The sequence below is a fragment of the Ictalurus punctatus genome, chromosome 15 (assembly GCF_001660625.3).
Source record: "Ictalurus punctatus breed USDA103 chromosome 15, Coco_2.0, whole genome shotgun sequence".
NCBI classification, from domain to species: domain Eukaryota; kingdom Metazoa; phylum Chordata; class Actinopteri; order Siluriformes; family Ictaluridae; genus Ictalurus; species Ictalurus punctatus.
In genome coordinates this window covers 15,687,151-15,706,938 of record NC_030430.2, presented here as the reverse complement: position 1 = coordinate 15,706,938, position 19,788 = coordinate 15,687,151, and the positions used below count along the sequence as shown (strand labels likewise).

The window sequence follows — 19,788 nt, the reverse complement described above, 5'->3', positions numbered from 1 at the left end:
AAGCCCTCTTTGATTCATGTGCGTCATGTGCAAAATGCACTTGCGATTTCGACGATTCATAGTTTTTGTTAAAAAAAGCACAAAAAACTCAAAAAAGCTGCAGAAAAATCAAGCATTCTTTGGCCACAACAATAAAAAAAAACTCTGCGAAATCCTGTACGGAGTAATTTTAATTTTATGCCCGCACATATGTAAAAAGCGATGCAACTTTTAGACTTTTGTTGTTTGTGGGATCCCTGTCCTGATGAACTAGATGCCCTGTGTAACATTCTGGGGGAAAAAAGAAGTATAGTGTGCTTCTTGTTCGTATCTGTATTTGTATCTGGTTAGAACACATTATCTCTTCAACCCAAATAATGCATTTGTACTCTGTTACATCCCCAATCTGCATGCATCCATGCAGATATCTAACTTTTTAGTAGGTCTTTCTTTCTAAATGACTTATCACACCATGTTTGAGGGCATATGGGCATTCAAGGGTTATTTAAAGGGCATTCGAAGATTAATGAAACTTTTTTTTGAATGAATGAATGGATTATAATAAAATAATTAATAGATATGTGTGTGTTTGCATAACATAATGAAACATCTCACTGATCTCATTACAAGGCTAGTTTTATATCTAGTTATCCCCTTTTGATACCCGCTGGTACATAACTTTCCTATTAGCATCCCTGTAGTCAAAAAAACACAATAAAACACAATACTAATCCAGCCTTCTAACTATATGTCACATTGTCACACACTGTTACTTTTGCCTATTTACTGCTATGACAAGAAAGCACATAATGTGCTACAATTCTAGCTTTTGTGTTGTATAATTTCACGCAAGCCACTATTAGCACAGAATATCAGGGAATTGTCTCCAACCTATACAATAAATGAATATGCCCTGTGTCATGGTGGTGCTGTTTCTAGTGCACCTAGACCTCTTAGGTAATAACAAAATGTCTGTATTGTTTGTAGAAAGCAGTGTTTTAGACAGTGTTATGGGGACGTGCAGAATGTGAACTAACAACAGAAAGGATTGGACACAGGAAATAGCACAATGGATGTTTATTCATGTCTCTGATTGTCCCTGAGCTCTTGATTAGATGTGCCTGCGCTCTGTAACCTCCAGACTAGATATCACACATTCGAGGCCAATTTTAAAATAAATAATAAATAAATAAATAAAAGGAATTTTGTTTATGGAATTGGAAAATTCTTATATAAAATGTGTTTTTGTGCTCTGCATTGCAGTCTCTGTAGTGCCGTATCTATACAAGGATATAATAATAGGTAACAAGACACAAAGAAATAATAATTTTCACCACATTTGTTGTGTTTTACTTCCAGAGAACATGACCAAACAGCAGTCAAGACCAAACTTTACACCACCTTACTTCCTGGCTCAACTGCTTTACTTAGAATCCACAATTCAATCCAGAGCACAGGGCTGGAGATAACATGCTCTGCTGTGTTTAGCAATATTTTCTGCAGGTGTCTGTGGATATAATGATTCACCCGGTAACCAATACGTTCTGAGTCTCTTTTTCATGTTGAGTGGTTCTCATTTCAGGATCTCAACAACACAATCTAATTGGGTAGCCAGTATCAGCTCATTATACGTGACTACAAACTAGTAGACGTCCATTAGGATTCCAGTGCAATTAGTATGATGACTAGTCTACGATTTTGCTTGATGTTCAGTTTTGAACTTTTTTTTTTTTTTTTTTTTTTAAAGCTGTCTACTCTAATAGATTTAAATGAAAGACACATGCATTCTTAGGAGGTATATTACATGGAATTTTTGGAAAAGTGACGAATGATGTTCTGGAACACTGTAATTCCATGCATTCCCTACAAAATGCCTTAGACTCAGAGTATAGTACTCACTGAATACAGTTCTGACAGCATGTCAGTCCCAATCAGCCATGCTGAACCTGTCTATAGACTATATATATATGTTTTCTAGAATGTTAATATTTTTGCTGATATAAATATACTCTTTTCATAATGTAAAAGATATAACACCTTGGAAAGAAGAACAAAAAAATACATTCATTCATTCTACTTTAGTAACCATGGCCAGAGGCCATCCAGAGAGAAATGGCGCTAGGCAGGAAGTGGGGAATATGTGAATACCTAAACAAAGCCTAATTCTTCTAATTGTCATATCCTCTAATATTATATTCCGTAGTGTTTTTTGAACTCTCCTTTTTTATTGTTTGTAATTAAGTGCCACTGTAAATTAAGACCAGGTGTCAATCTGACTTACATCAAAATTTACATCAGTTAAGAATGAGATAAATCATAGATCAGTAGAGAGACCTCAGAATGGCTTATTCCAAACTGTCTTTTTGTTTGCTGGTTCAAATCACATGCCATATTGTCCACAGAGGAAAACAATACCCGGTAAATAGATGGCAGACAGGATATTTTGACAACTTTTTCTTTAAATGGGTGTACATACTTCCTGGTTATTAAATAGATACATCCTACATGCAATTACACCCTTTCCAAAGAACATGAACATACTGAACACACTCTCTAGTGATTGTTTGTTTGTGTGTGTGTGTGTGTGTGTGTGTGTGTGTTTGATAAAGTAGCTAGCGACACTACAAGCTACTTAGAAAAAGTAGCCAACTACACTGATGCAACTTTGTAACAATGAACTGGGGCATTATCATTTTATTGTGCAGCTAGTTTATTGCACAATATAAAATGTACATACATTGTACAGAGTAAATCAAATAGATTTAACTTTTGTATCTTTAGACCTAGAATCAGTTAACATTACAAAATTTCCAAAATGCACATAAAAACGTATGTGCTCATTGAGGTGGATAATTGTTTTTTACTGGATAATAAGACGTGCATAAACTACGATGGAAACACGTTTACTATATAAAATCCTCGATACGCATCAAAAAAGTCATGTGACTTTGGATCAACAAATCAACAAACAAATGTGATTGGAAAATTGGCTCAGAGAAGTAAAAATGGCAGAGAGCGAGAGGTATGTTTGGAAAGATGAGTGCCAGTTTCCCGGGAAGTGGCAGTTTTGTTCTCTTGAACACATGAAATGGAAACGGTGCTTTATTCGCAAACATTTTATGCGATATTCCAATTGTTTGCATAAGTTAAATTTGCAACTTGGATAGAAACATAGCTTCTATGCTGGAATAACATGTTTCCAATGGTTCTCTGCTCCAGATATACTCACAAGGTGTTTGTGTAGATATTACACAGTGCAGCAGTTCCTGATCTTCTATCAACCCTTCCATAAGCTTTTGATATATAAAAAATATTTTGATTACAGCTTTAATGCCTTAGACAGTTTGACTACTAGAAAAGTAATAACAGCTATTTGAAAAAAATGAAGGAATGTACTTTCAGGGCTTGGATTCAAATCCAGTTATTGTCTTTTGCAGAACTCTAAAAACCTTTAAGCCTGAAAAATATGAACAAAGCTGGGGACAGCACCAGGAGCCATCAACATAAAGACCTAAGTCCACCCAGATGTTCAGTCGTCATAACCCACAACCCTTCAAATGCACACAGTACTATTGTATGCTTAATAATATGAATCATATATACAAAAAATCCCAACTTCACTGTGCATCAACGTGCAAACCTGTACTCACAGACACAACCCAACACATATAATCTTTTCTAAGATCTGAGAGAAATGGTGTTTAACCCGCAAAGCTTTAATCTGGATAAAACTAGCAATTCCGTCATCCCAAATCGGGTGCTCTGCAGAAACTCTACACCTTTTATTAGTACGAGTTCAAATATCTCATGCAGGCATCACAAAACCCAAATGGTGAAGAAAGAGCTCTGTGAAACTCACCTGCACACCTTTACAATCAGTGCTACTGCAGATTATACACAAAAACACTGCACTAAACAGAACTGGCAGATCTCACATTATGTATATAGTTTCACTTATTATCCCAGTTCTTGCTTCAGGTGTATCTGTAATATCTTTTAATGTGGAATAAGTACTGTTTTTTTAATGCATTATTACTGTATGACCAGGCCTGGGTTTTGTTTTTATCCTGTGTTTTTAATCCACTGAAAGATATATTGCACACATATATTGCTCACAAAACTCCTATACAGTCTCTATGACCATAATAACTTGTAATGATGCTTTATTAACGTTTGCAGTAATTGCCTTGTTATTATTTAGCTTTTATTTTGAATCTATTGTAGCAACTGTCAGAACTTCATTGTACAAGGCAGCTCGTGCGTATGACAATCTTGAAGCTCTGATTAATCCATTTTGCCAGTTCGTGCGGAAGAAACATTTGACTAAGTCAGCAATATCAGCGAACTTCAGACATGTTTATAACGGGCTATGTCGGTTTAGATTGCATAACGAAAAAGTAAGACGTGCGCGCTCACCTGTTCACTTGAAACAGTGCACTGACAGCTCCTCTCTCTCCCTCTCTGTGTGTGTGTGTGTGTGTGTGTGTGAGCGGGGAGCAGTACAGTACATGCTAAAGGTAGCTGTTAAGGGGGCGGGGCCAAGCAGAGAGCCATTCAGTTAGAGCTCACAAGTGAAAGCTGTTTGAGAGATGACTCTTCTCTTCTCTATGGGGTTAGAATTGTTTCATAATTCCAAATAAATAGACTACGATCCACAAATAAATGCAGTAAGATTTACAAAAAGTAAACAAATTCACAAATGCATTGAATGAGAGCCACAAATATATGTTAGTAGTTCCACAAAAAAGCATTAAATTATTAAATTGACAAATAAATAAAATGAGATTTGCAATATATATATATATATATATATATATATATATATATATATATATATATATATATATATATTGTCACAAACACAACTCTGCCTTGCATTCATTTGTGAATCACGTCCTGTGCATTTGTTGGTTTTTAAACATTTCTAGCGTCAAGAGTACACACAACTCCACAAATAGTTAGACTCCGCCCACTCAAGCCAATCGGTTAACCGCCACATCGCACTGACCAATCGTAGCACGGTCTCGCTCCATCCAATCACGTTTCGGACTGTTCGGAAGTTCGGATCATTTTACTGACTCGGATCTTTGAATCTCGTTCAGCAAAATGAACGAATCTTTTTTTCGATTCATTTCGTTCGTTTCAGCAGAATATAATTAAAATGTTACATGTTAAATTCCCAAAACACGTCTAGTAGGCTACTTAATAAGGTATAAAATAAACTATAGGCTAATGCAACCAAGGCCGAATTATGAGAAACAAATTGATTAATTACTTGCTTAACATTAGGTCTCCAGTCTACGCAGTCTGTTATTTCACCTCACCTCCCGATTCGAGCCGTTCTTTTGTCACGTCACATTTGTCACGTCTGTTCCCCGGAAACAGAAATGATTAGTTCACGGGTTCGAGTCATTCGTTCATCCCGTTTCCGGTATTGCATGGTGCATTCAGCCTACGGAGCGGTCACCGGAAGAACGAACGACCCGAACCCGAAGACTCGAGAGGTGAACTAATCATTTCTGTTTCCTGTACAGAACCTATGGGGATGTTGCAGCGCATGCGCGGTCAAAAATGAACGGATCACTCTCTGAAGCAACTCGTTTTTTCGGAGTCATATTAAAGATTCATTCTAAATGAACGACACAACACTACAGGGCAGGAACAGAGTTATACTGCACTGAACTCGAATATTATGAAAGCTCTCCAACATGGACGATCAGGAGGAATGACGACAGGAGAGTGGTTCTAGCCATCTAACAGCATCACTGTAACAACATATAAAAGAAAACAAGCAACATTATGGTCCATAAATTCTTTATTGTAAGGGAATATATGTGTTTTCATCAGTGTTTCCTGCATCAGTACCGAATCCACTGCGAAACCCGAGTTGTGATTTTGCAGTAAATTGAGTGTGGTGAGATTAAAAGACTGTGTATTGGGAAAAGATGGCATTAGCAAGAAAACGCTATCCTCACAACAAAAAACAAACAAACAAAAAAACCATTGCTGTAAAATAAAATCCTGCCCCATGCATACTAAGCATTAGTAAAAATGTAATATTGAGTGACACATTTTGTGTCATGCCTGATAATGGTTTCTATTTTGGATCTTTATTACATAACTGACCTGGGGTCCTAATAAACATAGAATGGCAAATAAAAAATATATATAATAAGTTATATAATGAATAAATAAGGCTATCAACTTGAAGACAACAATTATTGTTCAAGAAACAGAACAATGAAGAGAACTTTGCAATGTTCCTCACTATATCAACCTTCTGCCTCCTTGTGGTAATGAGGTGCTAACACATGCGATGTATTTCAAATATATACACTGAAGTCCATACATACTGATTACATACACAATCTCAGTGCTAATTTGTATTTAAGTTTGACTTCTAAATGACACTAAAAGATAAAAGAGCAAGCTATAAAACACAAAAAGAAATGCTGGACCATTTTCTAAAGGTGAAACAAGCACCTCATTTAATATATTGCCTTCTGTGCTAACAGTAAACATAATTTGATACCACATTACACACCATTGGATAGTATTTCAGTTCAGAATGTTGTTAACATGAGAGTTGAGTAGCCTTCTTCACTAAAGAGAGGTGCTCTAGGTGCACATGCTTAGATAGTAATCTCATTATTCTGTCAGTAGTGCGTTCTCTGCTGTTAGAGATTGACTGAGTCCTTCAGTCATATCCAGGTTAAAGTGAGGAGACTGAAGTCTCTGCTGCAGGAGGAGGGTGGAGTATGCTTGGTTATGCTGGGCTTTGCGGTACATGAACCTCAGACCTGAAAGGCGTAGCAGATGGTCCTGTCTCTTTTGCAAGTTCCAATCAACTAGTATTCTCTCAACCTGCTGAGGTACAGTGCAGCAATGTTTAACCTTGAACATGCTTAGATATCACTGTATTCTCTAAAATTAATATTGTTCATTAATATCAATATTATTCATATAATTCATATTCATTACCGAGCTGTCTGTTTTATAGTATAAGCTATAGTAAATAAGACATGTTCTAAATTTCTCATTTTCTTTTGTTTAAAGCACACCTGAGAGGTTTCGGTCTCCATTTCCTCCAAAATCTTCATAGATCGCTGTCTTAGTGCATCCCATAAAGCATTGGCACTTATCTGGCCTGGAAGAAGCGTAGGGCATTGGAGATGAGAAAACACAGTTATGGGCCAGTACATCCATATGTCAAGTCAAGTCAAGTGTGTTTTTATTGTCATTGCTCTATATGCAGTAGGTTGTATACATTGGAACGAAATATTGTTTCTTCAGAAGCATGGGGCGACACAGAACAGTATTCAAGACTACATAAAATGCAAATATAGAACAGTGTGAGACAAGTTCAAGACAATAAATACACAGAACATCATAATAAATATACAGGACAATAAATACATAGGACATGGGCTGTAAACTGTGAACTACTGTGTAATGTAGCAGCACAAATATAGCAGCAATATTGGCAACAAAAATGCATTCCATGATATAAAAGTGACTGATGCAGCTATGTAAAGTGCGGTGTGCAGTGGTACTGAGTCATACTGGGTTAGGTGTTTGACTAGCCCAGGTGAGCATTGGGAGGCAGCAGGGTGGTGAGTAAATTGACTGCCTAGTGGAAGAAAATTTTGCAGAGTCTGACCAGATGGCAGGAGGTTGCAGAGTCTATGAGAGGGGTACTGTGGAATTATATTATTATATACAATATATAATACTGTTATTGATAAAGTTAGGTGACAAATGAATAGATCTACTGCAGCTCTTCTCTCACCAAATGTATAATATACAAGCAGTGGTGTAAAGTATGTCATTGTACCTTGATACTATATTTAAGTATCTTTAGGGGATTTAATCGAGTAATAAAAATGAATACTTGTACTCAATTACATTTCTAAGAAAAACCCATGCTGGGTTTTCATTTATTGTAGTAATCTAATCTTTTCCCCCCACTGTCTTTTAATTTCAGTTACTGTACTGTGTAAATTAGGCACCCTATATATATATTTTAAGTGCAAACTTTGTTATAGATTTTTATTTTTATGATGTCTACATTATCAAGACAATACAAAAACGTTTTTACATTACCACACATTAGTTTACCAGCATGAAATTAAATGTTAAGAAAAATGTTTGTATGTCAGTAAAGAAAGCAGCATATTATGTAAGGCTGCTGGGATTTGCTGCAGAATTAAGAAGCAAGTGCAACAGTCAAAGTCTCCAGAAGAACCCTGGCTGGTTCTGAAAAATGCTGGTTTCTTATAAACCTGTACAAATTGTACCTGAAAGTGCCCTTTTTGTTATCACACCAAATATTGGTCATCACACCAAATATTGCCTTTGTTTCATTTATTACTGTTTACTACTCTTTATAGTATTTTTTTAAAACATAGAAACATGTCATTTCATTATTTCTGAAAGCATCTTTGCCCTACAGCATTTCTTTCCATGTGCCTAAGACTATGGTACAATACTGTAGATGTAAAATCAGCTTCTTTTTACTTTTAACTTGCGTGCATTTAGTTTTATTCACTTTAACTTTCATTCTGACTGCCTGCTTTTAGATTACTTTTATACTGTATATCCATGCTGTTCAGGTAAGCAACTGCCATTTCATGAAACAGCAACTTGAAACCAGTAAAGAATTTTAACAACATAATATTTTATACTATAATATAAAGTGAATCAGCCTGTATTGAATGTACTACCTCTCATTTTGTCTGTTATCTCTGAGTACCAGCCAGGAGGGTTTCTGGGTAGGTAGGACGAGCTGAGGAAATACTCGGCAATCGATTCCCCAAACAAGCTGAAAGAAAGAGAGCCAGCTGATCAGACTTTCCCTCTCATCCATCAAATGATCTCCACTTCTGTCAGACCCACGCCCATGTTTCACTTACGTCGGGCAAAGCTGGTACCTATTCTCAAAAGCCGCTGTTTTGCAACAACAGCCATTTGGGGACCAGCTAAATGTCCCCACAAGGTCAAAACTGGGAAATATTCCTACCCTATTCACTAAGATATGAACATAGGTCCTGCCACTCCAACACACACACACACACACACACACACACACACACACACACACACACAATTGTTTTGTGCACCAGACCTGTGTAGGTATTGCTTGTAGTACTCATCTGTGTCAGGCTCCAGTGACTTGACAGAGTGTTGATCTGTGCTCAGGTCAGTCATCCGTAATGTTTATTGGCGACTGTTCTTCTCAGCCACAAAAAGACGATCACTGCAATGGACAGCAATTGTAAGTTTCAATGATTTGATGTTTAGCTACTGCAGCAGATAATGTTCTGATTCAGTGGCTTGATACTTGACCATCAATGGACACATTTTATGATTTGGTGACTTGCTACACCTTCCCTATTACTTCTGTCCATTTTAGGCTAACTTCGAACTGATCTATTTAACTAAAAATAACAGGCAGATTAATAGAAAGACTCCTGGGTCTTCTGTAGCACTCATTTTCATGTTGTCTAAATCAAACTCATAAACCAACAGATAAATGTGAATTTAAAGCAAAGAAAATTGTATTCTCTTACCTGTGGCTGCAGCTACGTGTTTGACTACGACTTTGAGACTCCAAGTGCCTCGGTCTAATCCTGCTGACGTCATATCTACTGACTTCAGATCAGCTTGACTTGGCACAGACAGGCTGATGGGCTGCTTGTGATGTCCATGGAGACATGGTTACCCAGGTGACAAACAGCACCTGATTCCTCCAGGACAGAATCCCTCCCGACTCCCACTCCCGCTGCCCTGGGACTGTGTGGTACTGTGTGTACTAGTGTGTGTGTGTGTGTGTGTGTATGTATGCGCATGCATGTTTAATGATTGACTCTGAAACCATGAGCCCGTGTTAATCCAAAACATTTTGTGAAGTGATGAGTGGAGGAGAGCAGGAATGAGGTAGTTAAGGGTGATGCTAACAGCAGGGAGCGACTTTTAATCTTCTCTGACATTTATTGCATGTTAAAATGTCCATAGCAACATGGACTCTGGCATGTTCATTTTTGCTAAAAGGTAAGAAGTGTAAGAAGCCGTAATTCAACCACTTTCTTCAGAGTTCAGGGCTTTTCAACCACGTCCTTCAGAGATACCAGACTATAAAAACTAAGAGAAATAAAGATTTCCTGCTGATCTTTCGCCCTGCTCAACATCGAACTGGATAAACTTCATTAACACAAAGCAGTGCACTGCTGAATTACTGCACTGTATCCTCACAGCTAGTGCAAATTCACTCAGACTGTATGATACTCTACTCATAATGGTGCCCATAAAGTTATATTTGCACATGCTCAGGGTTATTTATTTGCTATTTTAGGACTGTTTATTCTGAACACTCTACTTATCTGTACTTTACCGATTGCACACACTGTAGAGTTGTATATATTCATCTTTGTCGTTACATTATATTTATATACTCTATATTTACATATATCATTCTTTGCACTTGTCTAATTCACTGTCTAATCTGTGGCAATGAAGCGATTGTCAAGCCAAATTACTACTAAGTGAAACCATATATATCCAATAAAATTCTTTCTGATTCTTTTTTTGACTCTGATTTGGTTTTATGGGGAGCTACAAAGGCCAGATACATGTGGTTACTCTGAAGTAGGGTTGTCTTATGATTTATGAAAGTACCTTCACTATCTTCCTTATTGTCATGAATGGAGTACAATAGGACGCAGGTGCAGGTTCAGCTTTTATTAACACCAGGATGCTGTGGACACATTGGGAATTCTTTCTATCAAACCAATTAAGGCCAGCAGAAAGTGTGTGCGCATTCGATAGTGTACAAATCAGGGTTGCCAGATTCAACCCTTCAATCCAAACTTGGTTTAAAATCTTTTAATTTAAGGCATAGCCTACCAAATCAAACTGTGGCAAAAATCTAAACTAAGCAAAATATTTCCATAATATTATTTGTTTTCAGATCATTAAAAAAAAGTCTACTTGTACTTGTGAGACATGATCTGGCTCCAACAATAAAAAAGTCACTTTTCATTTATAATGCAGTGTTAAACAGTGTAGCACCTCAGATTCAACCTTAAGGAAAAGCAAACACGTAGCTACAACTGGATCTGTAGACCTTTTTTTTAAAAAAAACAAGCAGGTTATGTAGGATATCCCATATGTTATGCAGTGAAAGATATCCAGAGTAAATGAAAATATTTAATTATACTATGTTATTTAATTAGGCTTCCATTGGTTAACTAGCTAACTGATTAAAATGGGTTTTACCTATACTGCATTCTATTTTATGCAAGTGATTTCTCAAATGAACATATAGGTATGTAGATCTACCACCAGGGATATAGATAGTTTTAATGAAATGATAAAAAAGTATAATTATAAGAGCAGCAAAAAAAAATAACAACAAAAAACGACAAAAGTAACAGAAAGGGAAAATAGAAAGCTGGGCTGAAATTTTTTTTCTAAACTAGCAGTTAAAGATGGAGTTTTTAGACAAGTACAGAGAACACATTATCCCCAGAACCTGATGGAAGGCAAAGGAAAGTAGAATGATGAGACAGACAAAAAATAAATTTTGGGGAGAATGTTGTTCAAGCATTGGCAGGACAACACCTATAAAGTAGATATGGGGTATGGTTAGGAAGAAACATATATGGTGTTTAAGTTGCAAAGCAAAGTTGATAAATGTATCATTATTAATTTCCAGAGTGAAAAACTGAAGACCAACCAAAAGGCATCAGATAGACAGTTTTATCAACACTGGAAGATCTTGACTATGCATACAACTTGGTACTGGTCTCCAACATCCATCAGCACATGCAGGCAGGAAAAAACATTTCTCCTGAGCATTTTTGCACAACAAATATACTTGAAGATAAGACCGATAAAAAAAAAATAAATCAGAACTGATGACACTGAACACTCCAAGCCCAGATCCAGTACAAGTAGATGGAACAGATTTGCCTATAATCGAAGAGTTCATCTATCTGGGCAGCACTGTCAGAGGAGCAGGCAGTAACATCAAGAGCTAACTTTAGAATACTGAACAATGTGTGGTGGTCACCATAGTATAGTATAGGTGGGAGTTATGTTCTTCAACACAAAGTACCTCCTGTGAATCTTCTCTTCTGGCCCAACATCATCTCCAACCAGCAACTACCTGGCCAGTGCAATCAAGAGAGCACTGACACTTCTATCATGAGAAGGTGAAGAAATGGGCCGAGCATGTCATCCATGGAAAAGAGGACAACATCCCACAAACTGCCTTTTACTGGACACCAGAAGGAAGATGCAAGAAAGGAATGCCTTAGAACACCTGGGTGTTGTGCAGTGGAGGAAGAACTCATAGACCTGAAGCACACTTGGGGAAACATACAGAAGTTGGCCCAGAACAAAAATAAGTGGAATCCTTTGTTGTTGTCCTACATGCTAGTACAGTAGGTGTTAAGAGCAGTCAGTCAAAAAAAACGCTAACACTTATTAATAGCATATTTTGTACAAATTCTACATTTTTAAGTAAGAACCTCAATGATCACCCATAACTTTAAAACCACCTGCTTAATATTGAGTAAGTCTCCCTTGTGCCCAAAACAGCACTTACTCATCAAGGCATGGACTCCACAAGACCTCTGAAGCTGTGCAGTGGTATCTGGCACCAAGACATTAGCAGCAGATCTTTTAAGTCCTGTAAGTTGCGAGATGGGGCCTCCATGGATCAGACTTGTTTGTCCAGCACATCCCACAGATGTTCGATCAGATTGAGATTTGGGGCGTTTGGAGGCCAACTCAGCACCTTGAAATTTTTGTCATGTTTTTGAACATTTTTTGCAGTGTAACCGGGCGCATTATCCTGCTGAAAGAGAGCACTGCCATTAGGGAATACCGTCGACATGATGGAGTGTACTTGAACTGCAGCAATGTTTAGGTAGGTGGTATGTGTCAAAATAACATCCACATGCAAGGACCTAAGGTTTCCAAGCAGAACATTTCCCAGAGCAGCCGGCTTGCCTTCTTCACATAGTGGATCCTGGTGTCATCTCTTCCTCAGGTAAGCAACACATGCGCACCCGGCCATCCACATAATGTAAAAGAAAACGTGATTTATCAGAGCAGGCCACCTTCTTCCATTGCACCATGGTCCAGTTCTCATGCTCACATGCACAATGTAGGTGCTTTCGGAATTGGACAGGGGTCAGCATGGGCACTCAGAGTGCCTGGCTATACACAGCAAGCTGTGATGTATTGTGTTTTCTGACACTTTTCTATCATAGCCAACATTAAATTTTTCAGCACTTTGTGATACAGCTGTGGATCAGACCAGCTTGGCTAGCCTTCGCTCACCATGTGCATCAATGAGCCTTGAGTGCCCATGACCCTGTCACTGATTCACTGGTTGTCCTTCCTTGAACCACTTTTTGTAGTAACTATCCCAATCATCTAGCCATCAAAATTTGGCCTTTGTCAAAGTTGCTCAGATCCTTACGCTTTCCCATTTTTCCTGCTTCCAACAAATCAACTTCAAGAACTGACTGTTCACTTGCTGCCTAATGTATCCTACCCCTTGACAGGTGCCATTGTAACAAGATAATCAATCTTATTCAATTCACCTTGTTCTTATTTTTAAATAATTTGCACTTGTTAATATGCTGAACTGACCCCATTTGATGAACACCTCACCTGCATGTGCCTACAAACTGCTCACCTACATTGAGTATCCATGTGTGTTCAGATAGTCATGTAAAAACTGCTCAAATTCAAACCCAAGTGTACTTTGTTGATGCTACACAATGCTACTCCAAAACTGCTCCACTAGCAGTTTGTAACTAATAAGCTCTTTGAAAAAAAAAAAAAAAAAACATGGAAACTAGCCAGTACATAATGACATGTACAGCAATGACTCAGAAACAACTCACTGACACATTTGACCTAACAGAACAATGGAGGAGAGACTGGTGGTCAGCAGCAGTGGTTAACCACAAACTTGTGAAAGATCCTGAAATCTGAATGTCCAGTTTTGATGTCCCTCATGAACAATGGATGCTACTAAACCACTTTCACACCAGTCAAGGCCAGTGTGAAGGAAACGGATTCCTCTGGGGTCAACGCATCACAGATAAGTGTGAATGTGGTAGCATCCAGTCACTGACACACACTGTCAAGCACTGTGCTCTAATCAGACTAAAAGGTCTTTCCACACCACAGATTTAGTAGCACAGCCATTGCTACAAAATGTATCCAACATACAAATGTGGCCAAAAACTGCACTGGTCTTTAAGTGTTAGTGAGTCACTGCTTGAGTCGAAGACAGCATGCCTTTCAGCACAACCGATTTCAAATGGTGCTAGAAAACTTAAGTCCACTCTGAACACCAAAGGAAATCAGTCATGCTGGAAAAGGGCAAACATTTTACCTTCCGTTGTGTTTATGTGGCTCTAAAGTAAAAAAAATAAATAAATTACAGGATCCAGTGGTGACTTGCCCATAGGGGCACATGAAGCATATCAGCCATTTAACAAATTTCTCCTCATTCACAACTCCATAAATTTTAAACTCTGTTAAGATACTAATAAACTCTTTTGAGTGACTAATTATTTTAAAACGTGTCCCTATTTGACAGATAAAAGCTGATGTTCCATTGATTTGCTCACTGTTGTGGATGTTGTGCAATCACAGGATAGAGGACACTCACTTCCCCACTCAGATTCTATAGAGTTATTAATGCACCTAGTGGTCAAAATTTGTAAATGCAGCAAGAGGTTATAAAGATCCATTGGAGATGGAATACTGCTGCTCTCACACTTGCTTTTCAGTGGAAGAAGAGCAGCAAACAAGACAGTTATGACAGGGTTACCAGATTGGGCTAGTTTAAAAACACGCCGTGGCAAACAAGAGTGTGTTTTTATAAGAAATAATCAGAATTAAATCTAACAAATTTTCATAAAGATGTAAAGATTAGAAGAAGGAAAGGGGGATTATGAAGTAATGTTCATTCATCAGAAATGTATTTGGAATTTCCACATGATGAGAAAGGCCAAGAAAATGAAAATGAATGTCCTCCTGCTCCACCAAAATCAAACGGATCAAACATAGCTGTGATATGTCAATAATTCTTTTAGTACAGAGCCTTTATGGAGCAAAGTTAGGAATGAGCTGATTGTCTAATTCATTTTGTGGATTCAAAAAAATAAAGAAAGACAGAGGGGAAAAGAGAACAAATATGTGCATTATACATTGATATAGTGTTGGATCCACATCTAGTTTTTAATGCACATCTATACTTTTGGAGCTTCCAGCTGTTCTGAGATTGAGAGAGGGCTTTCTTAAGGCTCCTCAGTGTCCGGCAGTTGTACCCTTGTCTGGGGGCCTGAGGGACGCTGAAGTATGTCGTAGCTGCTTAGCCACGGGTCATCAGAGTTGAAAAGAAAGGAGCTGCAAAATCCAGCATGACCAATGGACCTATGTAAGAAGAGGGGAATAATGAGTGTGTATGTATACACGGCCACACATGACCAGACACAATTACACACTTACATACAATAAGGGACACACAAATGTGTACATGCTCCAATTGGCTGTCCCATTATTTTTAGCATGATTGTCTTCATGTCCTCATGTTCCAAATGTTTACATTTATTATTAATAGTATTAGTATAAGTATTAATAATAGTATTAGAATTACAACTCCAATGCAATGATTTGCAAATCTCATGAACCCATATGCTATTCACAATAGAATATAGAAAACATATTAAATGTTTAAACTGAGGAAATGTACCATTTTAAGGAACAAATAAAGTAATTCTGAATTTGATGGCCGCAAAAGATCTAAAAAAAAAAGTTGGGACGGGGGCAACAAAAGGCTGGAAACGTAAGTGTTACTAAAAAGAAACAGCTGGAGGAACATTTTGCAACTAATTAGGTTAATTGGCAACAGGTCAGTAACATAATTGGGTATAAAAAGAGTATCTTAGAGAGGCAGAGTCTCTCAGAAGTAAAGATGGGACGGAATCTGGATATTGCTCTAAAAACTGTATATAATTTTCAGCATTGATGCTGCCTTTCCAGATGTGCAAGCTGCCCATTCCATAGACAGTAATGCACCCCATAATATCAGAGATGCAGGCTCAGAGATGGACCTTATCCTCTTTAGTTTAGAAGACCCGGCATCCATGGTTTCCAAAAAGAATTTCAAATTTCGATTTGTCTGACCACAGAACACTTTTCCACTTTGCCTCAGTCCATTTTAAATGAGCTTTGGCCCAGAGAAGATGGCCGTGTTCCTGGATCATGTTCACATATGGCTTCTTCTTTGCATGATAGAGCTTTAACCAGCATTTGTGGATGGCACGGCAAACTGTGTTCACATGCAGTGAAATCTGGAGGTGTTTCTGAGCCCATGCAGTGATTTCCATTACAGAATCCTGCCTGTTTTTAATGCAGTGCCACCTGAGGGCCCGAAGATCACAGGCATGCAATATTGATTTTCACCCTTGTCCCTTGTGCACAGAGATTTCTCCAGATTCTCAGAATCTTTTGATGATGATATTATGTACTGTAGATGAAGAGATATTCATAGTCTTCGCTATTTTACATTGAGGAAAATTATTCTGACGTTGTCCCACAAATTGTAGACACAGTTTTTTCACAGATTGGTGAACCTCTGCCCATCTTTACTTCTAAAAGACTCTGCCTCTCTAAGATACTCTTTTTATACCAAATCATGTTAACTGACCTGTTGCCAATTAACCTCCAGCAGTTTCTTTTTAGTAACACTTACGTTTCCAGCCTTGTTGCCCCAGTCCCAACTTTCTGGAGACGTGTTGCGGCCATCAAAATAAAAAAAACAACAACTTATTTTTGTCTTGTAATAGTACATTTCCTCAGTTTAAACATTTGATATGTTTTTTATGTTCTATTGTGAATAACATATGGGTTTATGAGATTTGAAAATCGTTGCATTCTGTTTTTATTTACATTTATTTACATTTTACACAGCTACCCAACTTTTTTGGAATTGAGATTGTATTATTTACTATCTTTATTACTAAAAAGAAAAAAATATTTTATGAAACACTTTTCGAAAATGTAAATGTAGCATAGAAGCTAGACAAAACCAGTCTTTTTTTTCTTTTTCTTTTTTTTTTTTTTTTTACAAAGTCAAGCAGCTAACAGGTAATAATTAGTGAAAGTGTGTTTGTATATTTGTTAGTTTAAAATCACAAAAAGACAACTGAAAGTTGGAGCATAATCAGCATAATTTGGCATGGGTGATGAAATAAATCTTGCCATTTCAATCAAGAGATTGCTAGTAGAAATGTTGTTAGTGTGTTGTTAGGAAAGATACAAAGATATTTTATAGTCTGGATGGATTTTAAATATAATAATATGACAGAATATGATCAAGGAGAACATCACATACACATACAGAGAGCTTTTTAGTAAACACCAATTACCATTTTTCTTGCTATTTCTACCCAGGCACTTCAGCTTGAATTTATATGCTACCATATAAACCGATAAATCAATATGAGACAACTTTGCAATGTTTTAAAAATCTGCTGAATGTATCCAGAATCACACGTTTCTTCTATGATGTGTCTGTGTTGTGAATTCACACATGACTATAGATCAATAAATGATCTGGTTGTAGCTTTGGAAGTTAAAGCAGCTTTAAGTGCTTTAGAGTGTGAGGGAAATACACTGCAATAAATGACACCTTAGCAAGTGGAAAAATCTTAAATATAGTCAAATGTATCTAGTGTTTCCCATTATAAAATGACACTAAACCAAATATAAGATTATTAAACCTATTTCTATATAGGATAGTTTTACTCATTTCAAGCTTGAAATAGTCTTGTTCTACTGACTGATATTCTTTTGCTCATTTTAAGCATTTACTTCTAGAAAGAAGCTAAATTATCTGCCAAAGGAATAAGAACATTTAAATCTTGTCTAGAAATAGGTTTGATAATCTTATATATGGTTTATTTGTAAACTTATAATAAGAAATACTAGATATATTTTACTATATTCAAGACACTTTGACACGCCAAGATGTCATTTTTTTTGTAGTGTAGAAAAAAACCACCAGCAAACACGCTTACTTCATAGCACCTACAGAAACATTTATCTAATTACAAATTTGATTTTTCATCTGATTCAGTTCATATTAAATAACCAGCTTCAGCTTCCTTCCTTCCAAGTGGTTCAAGTGGGTTTAAGAATATCTGATCCACTAACTGACAGCTTTGAGACAACATAGAGTACATGCAAGTTACATTTGAACCTTTTGTTAGCATCACATGGTAATAATAGAATAATAATAGACATAACTGAAGTCTACACCATCATTTGCAAATTAAATTAATTATTGGTTTAATATTCTAATAGAAAATACAGTCTTTAAAATTGATCATGTACATACAGCAGCGAAGATGCCATGTGGCTGGTTTGGTGAGCGGCGGCATGCTAGACTGGCACACTGCTATGGTTTATATTTAAAAGATTACTCGATACAGACTTACAGACTTACCTCTCGATACAGTGTGATGTTCGCCTCTAGATTCTTCTCTGAATCACGTGAGCATTACACAGTTCCAAAAAAAGGTTACAGAAGTGTGTGGTCTGGCCATGTGCTCACCACATCAGCACTGACTCAGTGTGTGTGTGTGTGTGTGTGTGTGTGTGTGTGTGTGTAAGCATGAACAATAGAGCGATAAGAAGGATGGGAAATCTACATGAAATGGAGAAATTAATTGGAAAATAAAATCTTGCATTGAGCAATGAACAGATGAAAGATTGGATGAAAGAAAGGAAGATGGGTTAGAAGCTTGCTGAAGTGAATTTGAGCCATGACAGCCCCCCACCTACTACTAACAACACCCCTGCAGCCCCGAAATACCCCTCCTTTTTCTCACTACTGTCTGCATGCTGGCTGTAATGGGAATCTGTTTGGTCTGATTTACTGAAAATGTGTGTAATTTCCTTAAGCTGCCAAACTTTTTCTTTTTCAAATATTGTCTTCTTCGTTTTTCTTAAACACACCAAGCTTTCATTCCTGCAGACATGTACTGAATCATTGGCATTGATAGATGCATAAATGAACATAACACTATAGGCAATAAATGCCTGTGCAAATGGGGGTATGGGGATGATTTTGCCTTTGTGGACTTCTTCTGCTTCTGCTTCTTCTTCTTCCTCTTCTTCTTCTTCTTCTTCTTCTTCTTATTATTATTATTATTATTAGGGCACATTGGCTTAGTAGTTAGCACATTTGCCTCGCACCTCCAGGGTTTGGGGTTTGATTCACGCTTCTGTCCTGTGTGCATGTTCTCCCCATGCTTCTGGGGTTTCCTCTGGGTACTCCAGTTTTCTTCCCCCAGTCCAAAGACATGCACTGATTGTAGGCTGATTGGCATCTTTAAATTGTCCGTGGTGTGTGTGTGTGTGTGTGTGTGTGTGTGTGTGTGTGTGTGTGTGTGTGTGTGTGTGTGATTGTGCCTTGTAATGGATTGGCACCCGTTCAGAGTGCACCCTACCTTGTGCCCTGAGTCCCCTGGGAGAGGCTCCCCACAACCCAGTGTAGGATAAGCAATATGGAAAATGGATGGATTGTTATTATTAATATTATTATTATTATTATTATTATTAATAGTAGTAGTAGTAGTAGTAGTAGTAGTACTAGTAGCAGCATTAAGGGCAGGTAGCATTGCCATCTCACCCCTCCAGAGAACTTGAAGCTTGAGATTACTGTTTGTGTGAGTTTCCCATGTTCTCTCTGTGTGGGTATCCTCAGGGTTTTCT

At 37.4% G+C, this 19,788-nt stretch overlaps 3 protein-coding genes across 9 annotated transcripts in view; 1 reads left to right on the top strand and 2 right to left on the bottom strand.

The window, feature by feature from the left end:
* The window catches only part of lamb2l (laminin, beta 2-like), a 53,346-nt gene extending 48,864 nt beyond the window's left edge, over window positions 1-4,482 (bottom strand). The window contains exon 1 of one of the 2 annotated variants that reach the window (XM_017487668.3): window positions 4,396-4,482. The gene's annotated coding sequence lies outside the window, so the exon portion shown is untranslated. The remainder of the gene's footprint in view (window positions 1-4,395) is intronic. The other variant, XM_017487669.3, reaches the window with a different exon arrangement.
* The window catches only part of sinup (siaz-interacting nuclear protein), a 219,251-nt gene that overhangs the window by 182,746 nt on the left and 16,717 nt on the right, over window positions 1-19,788 (top strand). The gene's annotated exons all lie outside the window — the stretch shown is intronic.
* On the bottom strand, window positions 5,790-14,292 carry si:rp71-17i16.6 (uncharacterized protein LOC100148415 homolog). The gene is made up of 4 exons (XM_053686202.1): window positions 9,104-14,292; window positions 8,703-8,800; window positions 7,041-7,126; window positions 5,790-6,843 (listed from the first exon to the last, which is right to left on the bottom strand). Exons 1-4 carry the CDS (start codon window positions 9,184-9,186, stop codon window positions 6,628-6,630), a joined length of 483 nt encoding a protein of 160 aa, XP_053542177.1. The 5' UTR covers window positions 9,187-14,292; the 3' UTR covers window positions 5,790-6,627.

Coding starts and splice junctions, on each gene's coding strand:
- si:rp71-17i16.6 (XM_053686202.1), bottom strand. CDS start 9,186: ATGACTGACCTGAGCACAGATCAACACTCTGTCAAGTCACTGGAGCCT. Junction 8,801..9,103: donor TACAAGCAATACCTACACAG/GTCTGGTGCACA, acceptor TCTTTCTTTCAG/CTTGTTTGGGGAATCGATTG. Junction 7,127..8,702: donor GATAACAGACAAAATGAGAG/GTAGTACATTCA, acceptor CGCTTCTTCCAG/GCCAGATAAGTGCCAATGCT.